At 41.6% G+C, this 14312-nt stretch overlaps 1 protein-coding gene across 3 annotated transcripts in view; it reads right to left on the bottom strand.

Moving 5' to 3' along the window:
* LOC126980579 (uncharacterized) overlaps nt 1–14136 on the bottom strand; it is a 31675-nt gene extending 17539 nt beyond the window's left edge. For 2 of the 3 annotated variants that reach the window (XM_050830674.1, XM_050830664.1), the window contains exons 1-16: nt 13600–14136; nt 12387–12677; nt 10148–10599; nt 9559–9693; nt 9226–9355; nt 8659–8765; nt 7495–7552; nt 7174–7365; nt 6848–7051; nt 4333–4482; nt 3831–4021; nt 2305–2546; nt 1976–2156; nt 1271–1387; nt 479–643; nt 219–357 (exon numbers count right to left, since the gene is read on the bottom strand). In XM_050830674.1, the coding sequence (XP_050686631.1) occupies nt 219–357; nt 479–643; nt 1271–1387; nt 1976–2156; nt 2305–2546; nt 3831–4021; nt 4333–4482; nt 6848–7051; nt 7174–7365; nt 7495–7552; nt 8659–8765; nt 9226–9355; nt 9559–9693; nt 10148–10599; nt 12387–12435 (2512 nt within the window). In that variant the 5' untranslated portion in view covers nt 12436–12677; nt 13600–14136. The remainder of the gene's footprint in view (nt 1–218; nt 358–478; nt 644–1270; nt 1388–1975; nt 2157–2304; nt 2547–3830; nt 4022–4332; nt 4483–6847; nt 7052–7173; nt 7366–7494; nt 7553–8658; nt 8766–9225; nt 9356–9558; nt 9694–10147; nt 10600–12386; nt 12678–13599) is intronic. The other variant, XM_050830659.1, reaches the window with a different exon arrangement.
* Between the last annotated feature and the right edge of the window lie 176 nt (nt 14137–14312).

The following is a 14312-nucleotide window of genomic DNA, read 5'->3' as shown; positions in this document are numbered from 1 at the left end:
ATTATTATTAACTCTTAGATTGTAATTTCCTGCCATCAAAATTCAGATTAATACTGAGTGGAATTCAGATAACCAGACTTATACTGCATATTATTTTCATGTTTCCTGGGATTTTTTTGAAAAATTAAATATTAGAGTAAATTTAACTTTAGAACTAATATAAAACATCAACCAAAGCTGAAATCTTTGAGAACATATGAGATGTGGCCAAACCTCACCATTAGTATTTTGACCAGGTGGGAAGACGTTCTCATTCCATGCCACCGTGTAGGAAAGGTCTCTGAGAGGATCTACCAATTCCCTCTTCACTATCTCATTGTCCTCCCAGTCATGGACCACAACCACATTGTACCTCCTCTGGCAAGGCAAAGGATTATTTAAGTCTGCACCAGCACACACAAATGCAACTTTGAAAAATTATATGCCCAGGAGAAACTCATAATATATACATACGACTTTTAAACTCATAAAAACTCACCCTAAAGGTTTCATCACAGGAAGTAGACATATTTAGTTCATTGCGAACATATGCGGAAGATTTCTTGCATGCGAGGTAGACCATAAACCCTATAAAGGCAAGAATGATCATCGTTCCTACCACAGCACTGAAGACGTTTGTCGAAGACTCAGCTTCCTCACAAATCTGTTTGAGGAAGAGAAAAATTGGAAAAATAATCAGAAAACTCTGGAATGATAAATGTTGGTTAGCATGGAAGAAAAAAGACTGAGTACAAATATCTACCATCAACAAAGAAGCAGTCAGTGATTCTTTGGGAGGCTCAGGATGCTCAAGGAGCCCCAAAGTCCCTCTAAAGGTTTAGATTACATTCTATTGACAAAGCTCCTAAATATTAAGAAAATACAAAGGCAGAAATAAGGAGAAAAAAAAATGAATAGTGGAAAAATAAATGGAGAGAGATAAAGATAAAAGCTGAAGATAAAGGCCATGCAACATTGGTGAAGATGAGAGCTGAAGTCCAAGGTAAAAGCATGCATCCTACAGGCTTGACACCCCTGGACGACGGGCCACACTCCCTCCACTCAGAGCCTCCTGCAGCTACACATGGCAGAGTGCAGGGGAGGCCCACAGGTGGTGCCAAAGAACAGTCCATCCAGAAGAGTAAAAACTTACAATGTGGCATCAAGAAACTGGAGCTGAATATCTTGTTATCAACTTTGCTATACTTAGAAATTAACTATTTTTGCAACATTTACCCATTCTTATTTTTATCAATGAATTGAGAAAAGACACATTTCTCAGCTCTGGTACCTGTAATGCTCTTGGATCATTAATGAGGACATCCTTCAGGTCGGCCGGCTGGTGACACCTGATGGTCTGCACCGCCTTCACCATGGCCATGCGCTTCAACTCCTCAAACACTTTCACCTGTAGATGAACAAATTGTAGAATGGATAAGTTAAAGGGATTGAGTACAAAAAAATAAAATAAATAAGTAAATAAATAAAAGCAATCTACAACTGCTTATTTTTGTTGTAACATTACAGATTGTTTGCTTTAGTTGAATGAATAGTACAAAAAACACTATAATGGGGCAGCTAAACACTTATTAGTTAAGGTTGTCCCATCTTGATATTACCTCACTCCCTGTTTACCCTGCCAGCTCAACCCAAACCCCTTTGGTACACCCGATTACATTGCTGACCCAATCCAGCATTACTCCTCTCCCTCTGGCAAAACCCCCTCACCAAGACCTGACACTCCCCTCTGCCACTCACTCCTGTCCCTCCTGTGTTACTCAAACCCCTTCAGTTATGCTTAAGCTTAACAAAAGTTTGAAGCTCCCTCTACAGAAGTGATCATGTGCAGCTTGTCACCAGGCCTAACTTATAATGAAGATATGGCCTTATTTTTTGCACCCTTCTCATTTCTCTTTCTAGTACCTTTAGTTTCCATAAAATCAAACTATAAAATCTTTTCAAGATGATGATAGAGCAACATGAAGAAAAGTTTTACCGCAAGATCTTTGATGGTTTCACAGGAGCACTGCCAAGGGTTGTTGTCGAGGGAGAGCTTTTTCAAAAATGGGATTTGCTTGAGGCTTAAGACAGGCTTGATCAGCTCAAGACTATTGTTGCTGAAGTCAAGCTTCTCCAGGAGGGATGACACCGATGAAGTAAAGGGTGTGTCTGGTGTGCTGCAAAAAATGAAGAACATGTCATTACACTCAAACAAATTGTTGAGTGGTATTAAGCAAAAATATTAGTCATTTTAACTTATTAGTTGGAGTAAGGGACAAAGAAATACAATCAAGGTGCTGGAGAATATTTCAAAGTAACCATTACCTGGTATTCTCACTGAGCTGCCGGAGTCGGTTGTTGCTCACATCAAGGACTGTCAGCTTTGGCATGAGCTCAAGGATGCGGTAGGGAAGAGTAGGTAGATAGTTAAAAGAAATATTCAGCTTTCTCAATTTAGGATATGGAGCAACGTCTTCCTCCTTCAGATCATTATAACGGTTATGATCGAGAGAAAGGACTTCCAGATGCTGAAAAGAACTGCAGACATGGCTTCCCAAGTGCTTTACCTAAGGGGTACAAATTTTTACTTTAGAATAATAAATTATAGCAACTCTTTTATTCTGACTACACATAACAAGTTTTAATTGACCCATTCATATGCTGTTCTGTAGATGATGGAGCACATATAAGATGGTATAAGAGCTTGGGATAAAAAGACTACCTATGAAGTATTGCAAGAAGAACTGAAAAATATTTAATAGGATGTCATAAATTTCAGTGAGGTTAAAATGGGTGAGAAATTACCATAATAGCATTGCTTGATAAACACATCTACTAGTGCAACAAAGGTTTTGTAGTTAGGAAGGAGTGTGGAGTTGGAGTCTTAATCAACCCGCTGGACCCCAGCGACGCACGTGATGTGTCAATAAAAGAAGTAATCAAGGGACCAGCGACACACGTGATGGGTCACCTACTATCGAGTGTTGTGGCGCTATAATGGAGCGGCCTAGGAGGCTGCTTTTTCAAGTGGACATGTAGGCAGTATGTGGGAACAATATCCCAAGCAGGCAACTCGCTAGACCCACAGTGCACATGTGCACATGCACCCCATGCCTTGCAGGCCATTGTCCTCAGTTACTGCGTTTCTGTGAACCCATAAACATGTCCAGCTGTCATTCACCATCTCACTGTATCTTCGACCAGACATGCCACCACAATGACATGGCATTGCTTGGTGGCCCACCACTGACAGCCCGGGCGCTTGGGGAATTTTCCGAAAAAATTTTCACCTGACAGTAAGGGTTTTCATACCATTTTTCATGTTTGTAGGGCATTTTTTACCATTTTTAAAGAAAAACTTGGTAAGAATGCCCAGGATTGGGGTGTAGCAATGTGCACTTATAGCCCAGGGTTCAGCAGGTTAACAAGACTCTGGCAGTAAACTTAAATGAATTCCTTTGCACCAATGAAAAAGTAACAGGAATCATTATAAAGCTGGACAAATAATACATTCTTAAAATACTTCAGGCTTAAGTACTAACATCAACCTACAATGATGATGAAGTAGTACACTTTTATGAGGATGGAGGAGCAATGAAAAAGCACAAAACACAGCTTTCAAGAGTTATGAGAGACTTTCATGCAAAAGGAGGGACCAAAAATGTTGGTTAAATAGCAATTGGCCATTTTAGATTGGGTACAAGAAACAGGAGATCAATTTGTTGAATTTGAGGAAAGAAACAAGCTAAGAGTCATGAACATATTTTACAAAAGCAAACAGGAAATGGACCTGGAAAAGCCCTAATGAAGAGACAATGAATATTAAAACAGATACATATAGATACAGTCACCTCATTGCCAGACAGATGTAATTCTTCCAAAGAATATAGCAGGTGGCAGTCACTGTGAGACAGGTTCTTGATCTTGTTATGGCTTAATGAAAGTTTCTTTAGTGACTGGGGATAGCAGTCCCATTCTTCTTCATAGAACTCATCATCGTCAAAACAGGTGCATGTCCCCTTGCCCACAGCATCTGGAGGAACTGTGAAACAAGGTGGCTAAAATTATATTACCTTTCTACAACTTTTATTAATTATTTTGATATCATAGAGCAAATCTTTAAATGTAAAAAGTTTATGGATTCTGAATAAAATAAGTTATAGGCAGCTATCAGTCGAATCCATGTACCTGAAAATTGTTGACATTGCATTCAGTATTACTGCTCATTGACTAAAAATTGCTGCTCTCTTATAAACTCCATCAGAATTCAAAATAACTGCTTCTATCAATATATAAATAATGAAAATGTATAGAAACTATAAAAATCATTGTTGTTCTAAAATTGCCACTTACTAATGGCTGTCATTCTGTTATTGTCTGCATTGACCATATTGAGGTTGCACCACACAGGAGACTCAATGCCCCTCATGTCAAACAGACTGTTGTTCTCCAGGAGAAGGACCGCAGCATTGGAAGGTGCAACGTGTGGAACGGCCATCAGACCTGATTAAGGTTGAGATAAACATTATGACACATTGTATCCTCCTTAGGCTAATGGGACACAGCTAGGACTAGAATTATCTTTTTTAAGTTGGTAGTAATTATTTTTGTGAATAACTTGTAAATAACTGACAGTAAGTAAACAGGTATGAAAATTAGAGATATCTGTTAGGTCCCCATTTATATGCATAAAGATTAATGCTGCATTTTCCCAGCTCTCAGAATTTTTCTGTTTTTGATACATATACGAGGTGTGTAAGAAAAGTTGCAGGACTGAGTGTGCTGTGTGAGCTATGAGAGTTGGAGGGATTAGCAGGTTGTGACACAATGTGATGCAATATCTTGGGAGTACAAGATTATAACTGCGATCTCAGCTCTCTGCAGTCATCGTAGTCTTTTTCATGTCTTCTTGTTAAAACATCCTCAAGCGTAGATCATCAAGTGATGAGCACAGAGCAACGAATCAACCTGAAGTTTCTGGTCCAGCTGGGGAAAACTCCGTCAGAAGCACTCGGATTGCTGCAGCAAATGTACAATGATGAGGCGATGTCGCACTCATGCATTTTCAAGTGGCACAAGAGGTTCAAAGAGGGACGTGAGGACGTGGAAGATGACTCCAGGAGCGGGAGGCCTACAACAAGCAGGACGGACAACAACGCTGAGCATGTGAGACAAGTGGTGCATGGCAATCGTCAGCTGACTGTTCAAATGATCGCAAGTGAACTCGGCATCGACCGTGACAGCGTCAGGAAGATAATAATCGAAGAAGATTTGGGCATGCGGAAGATCTGCGTGGAGATGGTGCTGAAGCTGCTGAACGATGACCAGAAGGAGAGGCGCATGCAGGTGTGTCAAGACATCCTCGAGCGTCTGGAAACCAAGCCAGATTTGCTGGATAGATCAAGTCATTACCAGTGATGAGTCACGGATCTTTGAGTGCGACCCGGAGACCAAGCACCAGAGCCTTCAGTGGAGGAGTCCGGAGTCGCTGAGGACGAAGAAAGCAAGACAGTCGAAGTTCAAAGTCAAACTCATGTTGATCCCGTTCATTGATATAAGGGGCGTCGTCCACACTGAGTTCTTGCCACAGGGCCAGACAATCAACCAGCATGTCTACTGTTATACATTGCTGTATTTTTGTATCTATGTTAATATAAGTTATTTTTAAGGTTAGTGTTAAGGAAACAGAAAAAGAAGTAATGTCAAGCTGCATTAAGGCAGAGGAGGAAAAAGATTAAGTGTGAGGAGTAAAGGGGAAAAGATTAAATGTCAGGTCACATGGGGGAGGAGTAGGAGTAAGGAGGAAAAGATTAACTTCAGGTAACAGGAGGAGGAGTAGGAAATGATTAAGGTTAATCTGATGGAGCAAGGGCGGTAGGCAGAGTCGGGAAGGACTTAGGGAATAATGAGAGGATCGCGCAACTCGGAGAAGCCTGCAGATGTGCATGACATCACAGAAATGGGAGGCGTAGGGGATGAGAGGTGAGTGAAGACGAAGAAAGAGAACTCACTTCAGACGGAGACGCGGTCAGGTGAGGACAGGGGTCTGGGGTCACGGTGTGGTGTAAGGAGCTAGGGTGTGGAAGGTGTATGGTGATGGGTTAGTTGTGGCTTGTGGAGGATTGTGGGGAGAAATGTGTTATACTTTGGTGTGGTGAGAAAGTGTATTGAGGAGTTTTGTAAGAGATATGTGTGTTGTATGGGCGTGGTGACGGATGGTGTATTTTGGGGTGAATTGTGAAGAAATGTGTGTTATTCCTGTAAAGTAGAATTTCTGTAACTGTCCTTAATTCTAAATATTAATGTTATTTTTGTAACTGTGGTTTGGTTACCCCTCCTCAGAGCACAAAGTGAGTGAAAGTCGGCCTAGGTTTGCCCAGAGTAGCATATTCTTGTCTACCCCATATTGGGTTATTAACTGGCTACGTTACTTGTAGCAAATCCTACCTAACGTAATCCCAGCCTAGGTCATGACACTACAAAAAGATCCTCCAGCGTTTTTTTCGTTCAGTATGCGAGAAGAAGCAGAATGGGAAAGTGCGTTAGACATGAGGGGGATTACTTGGAAGGGGAAAAATTGTAGTTTGTATAATTTTGTTGTAATGAATTTTTTGTGACCCCAGTCCTGGAACTTTTCTGACACACCACAGATATAGTATAATGCAGTCTCGCTTTTTTCTATAGGATTTTCTCCAGCATCCTTTATACGATCTACACTAGTGCACTAGCACACTAGTGTGTAGTTTTGTAGAACTCGGCAAAATATCAAAGGAACCACAACAACACTCTCCAGTGGAAACAATGATCATAAACTTAAATACCACTTATTCTACACTAACTACCTATTAAAATAATGCAGATGTCTTACCAGTATTCCTGCAATCAACAGTTTTAGTTTCTGCATCACAGGTGCATGGGGATGGGCACTCCTCCCAGCCACAGGACTTCAAAGCTTCCTCACGTTGGAAGCAATTGACATTCTGAGCCCCGTCCACACGGTCTGAGTGGTCGGTTCCATATCTCCACAAGTGGTACAGGGAGCACACTTTGCATGACTCATTCCATAAGTTATCTGGATACAAACTTTTACAAGTTACTGAATTACATATAATTTGGTATCTATCCTGGACATATAATTCATCTGAACTCAACAAACTTAACAAATGCAGTGTTCTAATGAACAATAAAAATTACCTTTAATGTTTAAGTGAACAAAGTTTTTAGTCACATAATTCATGAATGAGGCTGGAAGGCTTGTCAGGTGATTCTTGGACAGATCAATGGACAGATGCTGAGTCTGAGATGCTTCTGCTGACTTAACCTCGATTTCCAAGTTCTTCAAGTGGCAGCCAGATATGTTCAAGCGAGTCAGCTGCTGTATGAGGCCTGAGAGAGAAAAGTTATGCAGAAACAACTGGTCTTTTGCTTCACTACAGATATTAACAAGAAAAATATAAGAACACAGCTGCCAATTAATGTTTAAATTGATTTATATTGATTAATCTTCAATCTTACCTTGATCAAATATGATACTGATGAATTCATTTCCACCAATTTCAAGTATTTGCAGCTTCTGTTGATGAAAAATATGAGTCATTAGAAAAATATTATGTATGCTAACAATGGATGCCAGACATGCAATTTTGAAATTAATATCTGGTGCAGAATTTGAAAAAAGTAAAAATGGCAGGGATTGCATGTTGGAGTAATGAAAATGGGTGAACATTACAAAATGTTGAGAGAGCAAAATGTGAAATAATGGAGGCTGCCTGTGTATCTATGAGGTTTCCCTAATTTGCCACCTGGGGACATATCAGGTAATAGAGGGATCTTACAAAAGAGAAGATGGCCGAGTCTTGACACATGCCAGGGACCTGCAACAGACCCAATTCCTTAGGGGTGCTCCACCTGACTGGGGCCTGGGACCACCTACCATTGTCCCATAAGAGATGTTCTGCTAGCTGTCCCATCTACCTTTGGTGCTGCTCAAACGTTTCAATATAACCCTGGCACCGAGTCGTGGGGAGGTATTACCACTTATCAAGCATGTGAGAAATTGGTCTATTCTGGAGGCATACACTCTAGTGCTGAGCCGAAGAGAGCCCTGTGGCTTTAGGCCTTTTGGAGTCTTTATCTTCATCTCAGGCCATTACAAGGGGATGTATTAACCCCTCTCTCCTCGCCCAAGGGTGATTAAAAAATATACACCTACTCCACCACAACATGGTAAGCAAATGTTGCTCTGACTCAAAAGGTACAAATAAGTAGGCTACATTTGTGAGGATGCTCCCAATTTGTGAAAAACCTGGCTACACATTCCTACATGTAAGGCAACCAGCTAAATACCAAGCTCTTTAACCACATCAAGAGAATAGCTGTGTGTATTGTTGGTCATGATTTTCAGTAGGTTTTTTTTTTTTTATTGCCTAAAATATATCTAGTAAATGTGAAGATGATACCCCCCCCATAAAAAAAAAATATATATATATATATATATATATATATATATATATATATATATATATATATATATATATATATATATATATATATATATATATATATATATATATATATATATATATCATATTAAAAATAGAAAAAGACACTAACTTTGTTTCACAGATGCAGATCCCATTTAAATGTTAAATTTATACAACTGTATTTTGAAGCACTTACTGGATTCTGTTGGAAGGTGTCCAGTGGGAGGTGATGGAGGCCAGTGGAGGAGACGTAAAGAACCTGAAGGGATGGCATCCCCTTGAGCAGCTGCCACAAGTTGCCACCTGCAACCAATGATGTTCAAAATAATATACTAAGTGAAAATTACAAAAGCAAGAGAAAAAAAAGATAACCAAGATAATTTGTCATCCAAAAAACACGTAAATAGGACTGTCAGAGATAAGCTGCTGACAAACACAAGAGTGGCATGTCACTACTTGGACAAAGAGATTATGAAGAACTTTAAGGTGGTTTTGATCTGTTCGAGGTTGTAAAACACTGCAGTAGAATGATCCCCACACAAACAGAAACATAACAAAATTGAGAGAATATAAAGAGTAGCATCCAAGATAATCCCCAGCTACACATATTTAACAAACAAGTAGGTATAATAGACTGAAAAAACTGGGCTGCCACCTTAAAAGAAAGCAGTGAGGTGACAATCATATCTTGAATGAGTAAGCTATAGCTCCCATTGTTCCTTCTCAGTTTCAAGAATTCTGGCCTTTCTTAGTCATAACTTACTAAGGGTTGTTTGTGCACTGCCAGCCAGTTGAAGAGTATTTAGTGAGGGTAACTGACCCAGCTGCAGGAGGGAGGAGGCATCAAAATCTGGGTTGCCATCCAGGTGCAATGATTCCAGTGATGTGAGGGCCTGTATGCAATCAACAGTCAGGTAAAAAAAATCATCTGGAAGTATGTCACATAAGTAGGTATACTGAAAATAAATAAAAACAGTATCCATGACCACTTCTTCCATAAGAGCTATACTGATAATAAAGGCATTCAGATCATCTAGTCAGTTTCTTTACGTGTGATGGTAAGCAGGCTATCTGTAAATGGGTATCCTGATAGTACCTGGCTGAGGTTAATGAAGTGTGTGGTGTTGGTCTGCTGGAGATCGAGGCCCACCAGTTTCAGGCTGGCTGTTGGGGGCAGTGCAAGGCCGCCATTCACTTTGGCCACACGTACCGACACTCGTTGGTCTCCCAGCTGATGGTGAACGAGAGGGGCCTTTAGGCGGTGATACATTGGATGAATGGTTCACTATACCGCCTACACGTCACTGGTGTCGCAATAACAACGTGTGGTATTAGTTTTATATTGTTCCTTTACCAATAGTTCCTGGCCTTTGTCATACGAATCACAGAACAACTTAACGACATGCTGCCTCAAGTTGCACAATGGCCAGGCAAAGTGACGAAGGAGATAATTATTTGTCTGTGATAAGTGCTGCCAGACTAGGCTAAACAATATATCGCCTAAATGGTATAACGTTAGTCAATAGGCACACACGTGGTTCGATACGCCTGAAATGGAACCCGGATTCTTATTTCATACTGACTGAACCATTACCCGAATTTGACATATGCGGCTCTCCACGCAAGGGTATAGGGCAGAGGCTGGGGTTGGGGCAAGGATTCTAGACTCCTTCTGTAGGACCTACCTGAGTTCCCAACATCCAGAAGGAGTCGGCGTCTGGACACTGGTACATTGGCGGCTCGTACTCGTCGGGCGGGAAGGGTGTCTCCACCACACACTCTGCGTGGCCGGCCATTGCCTTGGCGCCGCCGGAAACATTCTCAAGAGATGGAGAACCTAAACTTTCCTCCTCCTTGCTGTCAGGCAATGTAAAATTTGCCGCGTTCTGCTCGCTGAATAAAGTGAACTTGGTCGACGATTCAGTTGTTTCTAGCTGCCCTTCAGCAAGTACTTCTGTTGTGTTTGAGATTATCGTTACAATTATAGGCGTTTTTTCGACACGCCCTCCTCGCTGAGTGCCTGCTGACCCCGGAGTCGCTGCCTCACCGGCGGGCACACGGCTGGCGACCCCGAGGCACAGCGTGAAGACCGCCAGGCCAGACAGCCGCCACGCCCACCTCGGCCTGAGTCGCCCACCTGGAAATTATTCAAATTAATAAGTGCACAAGGAATGTATGTGTGTGTGTGTGTGTGTGTGTGTGTGTGTGTTATACAAATTAACCCGCCTTCATCCATAAATCCTTTGTCCCCATCCTTCAGGCCATCTTCACCCAATCCCTTTCATCCACCTCATTACCCTGGAGGAATATCTATCTTTCCTGGACCTCCAGATAGCATATATGATAGGGTAGACAGAGGAGTGCTAAGCAAGGTTTTAGAAGAGATCGGACGTGTGAGTGAAAAGATCATTGGAATTATTAGCAGCATGTATGAGTGTGCTGATGTATGCAGACGATGTGGTAATCCTTATAGTGAGGGCCCCCACCATCTACATTTCTCAACTCCGATTTCATGTCCTTTACCACTGTACGTTCTCATTTCTCTTCCCTTTAAGTAACTCAACGACGAACTTAGAATCGAGCTATCGAAAAATCCTTCGAGTTGGTCAAACTATATTGCCAATAAGGACTACATGCCAAATTACAGTCTTCTAGAGGCAATAGCAAGGCCACACTAGACAAAAAAAAAAAACTGCAAAATGTCCGGAGTTCGTCAAAATCGCTCTCGACAGGGTTTACGTTTCGAGCTCTAGCGACGAAATTACTTGGAGTAGGGAAAAATTATGCACCATTTTGGAAAGCACATTGGCAGGGCTAAATCATTTGTTAAATAAGTTTCTTGAAATTCTAAAAAAAATGAGTGGGTCTCAAGGTTGGGAACTCAAAAATACGTTTTTTTTGTCGTTTTTTGCGAATTTATTCGATTTTCGACCCTTTCGAGTCGATTTTCGAGCCCGGTCGCTAATGGAAAAATATAGCCCTTGCATTTTGCCGTCGATTGACACCAATATCTTTTCTGTAGCCCCAGAAATAAGGCAGTTATGGCGATTCGCACGGTTGATTTTTCAAAATTCGCGGCTTAATTAATGACAAGGGCGCCACAAAATCAAGAGAAAGACGTCCATTACTTGAGATGTTTCTGGTTCCTATAATGGGACATTTTCTGACTCCCGTCTCATATGCCTCCATGAAAATATCATACTTTTCCTGCACCTCGTTTGTTCTTTATAACTTTTCCCAGTCGGACCAGCAGTTCTTCATAATATTTCTTAGATTTTGTATGTCCGCTTTCCTATAGTTTCTCCTTTTCCCTTATATGATTCGTCTTCCTCAGTGACTTCTTCATCGGTTTCCAACTCTATTATTACATGATCACTTTTTCCCATGGGACACACATATCTTAATTCGTTTAACAGGTGCACTCCCTTCGTCAGTCAGGTCCAGTCTTGCTGGTTCATCACTCCTGTATCTTGTATTTTCAGTCACCCACTGCATCATTAAGTTTTCCATAGTCAATTTTAGAAATCTTTCCCCCCATCCTCCACTTTCGCATGTTTCCCAGTTTACCTCTTTGCAGTTAAAGTCCCCAACCAACAAGACTCTTTTATTTGCTTTAATTAACCTACTCAAACACTGAATAGTATCGTCAATCATCGTCTCATAATCTCTTCGGTTCCATGAGTTTGTTTTTGGTGGTGGTGGTGGTGGTGGTGGCGGTGTGTGTGTGTGTGTGTGTGTGTGTGTGTGTGTGTGTGTGTGTGTTATTATGAATATTAGTTTACATGCAAAAAATAAAATAAAGAAAAATCATAATAGGTAGCTGTATATCCCATATCGTACCGTCGCACCAATTAACATACCCGTGGATGACATCACGCTGATGCCCTGCGGAGGCAACACAGGTGAGCACGGACGTGTACTTACCTGTCAGTGGTGAACAGGGATGAGTGGTGGTCGTGGGAGTAGAGCTCATCTTGTCTTTTATTTATAATGATGTAATGGAGGAGATAATCAACAGAGCCTGGCACTCAGTGGACCACTTATAGGGGATTCGTGCCTTGGGACGAGGAGTTTGTGCACCAAGAGGTCTGTGCGTATCAAGACTCCCGTGTAGACTACCGTAACACTTATTTTTCCGGGAAGAGGTGTGGATACCTCGGGGAACTCCCTGGCTGATGTGTGCTGCAGCTCCTTTCCATGCATACCACAAGATGCCTGCATGGAATAACAAACGCATTATTCAAACCTTTTATCGTTTACATTCTCGTTCCTAGAAAACATGAATAAATAGAAAGTAACTAGGTTTGAGTATAGTGTCTCCAGTCTACTTGAGGGCTATATTACAAGCCAAGATTATAGTGATCATGGTATATACGGCTGAGGTTGTCACAAGTCGCAATGTTCTAGTGGATATAATCATAGGCCGAGTCAACTGCAACATGCTTTACTATGATAGGTGAATTGTGGCAGTATACGTATCATTTGCTAGTACGTTATGATCTGCTAGTTCCATGAAGTGCATGGAAAAAATGGTTTAAATACGCTGTTCAGTTCTCACGGCAGTTATGTATTGGCTGTCCGTCTGTCTGTCTGTCATACCGGCGGGAGAAGGGAGATTTCAACGCTATCCCAACTTCCTACACACACACACACACACACACACACGCATGATGCTACTGCTCAAAACGTACTGCTGACTAATAAAATGGTGCAATCGTTCCTCTTCCCTCACTGAATACTAAACATATGACTCAGAACGCCGACTAGGAAAAAAACTGAGCGAAACGGATGGCCAGACGTTTTTGGCAACTCTCCTTTGGCTGCCACCATGGAGGTATTATATAATATCTCCATGGCTGCCACAATAGAAAACGTTTTGTGGAAAAGAGGAACTAGAAGACGGGGGCAATGTGATGTTTCAGAGAGTGCCAACATTCATCTGCACTTGTACTACCTAGCTACCACACAAGCTAACCTACTTTTGGGGAGGTTGGTCATTCACAAAGCGACTGTCTACATATCTAACAGTAACTAATACCTGAACAATGATGCCGGCAACATATTTATTAATAACTAATGTATCAATTTTTAAAGTGCCAGCATTCATCATCACCAAGGACTGAAACATCATTCCTACCTTTCATGAAGTGCTATCCACAGACTCTCCAGTGTTCAGGGTTTGAAGTCTCGATAACCATAGACTTCTTCTTTCAGCGATCAACTCCCTTCGCTCACCTTGCCGCGTTGGTGTTTTAGGCAGGCGGTAAAACGATAAACTTGGCTGTTTATCTGCCTTATTTCCACACCCAATAACACAGCAAAGATGTGGCATATCTGTCTTCAGGCGGGCCACCTGTAGCTACGTGCCGTGAACACCACAAAATGAGGCTAGACATTCGCGTCCCGTCAGTCCATGTGGCCATGAAACCTCCCCGCACGGTCTCAACAAGAATCTGGCTGATCCCGCCAAGCCATAATGCACCGCGGCCATCACGGCATGGATTGGCAGTCACACGCGACACCCACACACCTCAACATTTTGCCCTCATGCCGGCTTGCTCTATCGCGGCTATTATTATTACTGCTGTTACTAATACTAAAACAACCACTACCACCACTACTTCTACTACTATTGCTACTACTACTATTATTATCATCTAAATATCCTACTACTTACACCACTACCACCACCACCCACACTATAAATACTTTTATACTCAAGACTTTTTACATGAGCATATACTACAGCAAATTGGCACAGTGAAGAAGCAAAGCCACAACCATGTCCACAGAGGAGAGGCAGGATCTCGACGAAGCACCGTGACTGTAGGCTACACAGACTTGTTTGTC

This window comes from Eriocheir sinensis, chromosome 4 (assembly GCF_024679095.1).
Source record: "Eriocheir sinensis breed Jianghai 21 chromosome 4, ASM2467909v1, whole genome shotgun sequence".
NCBI lineage: Eukaryota > Metazoa > Arthropoda > Malacostraca > Decapoda > Varunidae > Eriocheir > Eriocheir sinensis.
Note: the sequence above shows the minus strand (reverse complement) of the source record. Positions and strands in the feature narration are given on the sequence as shown.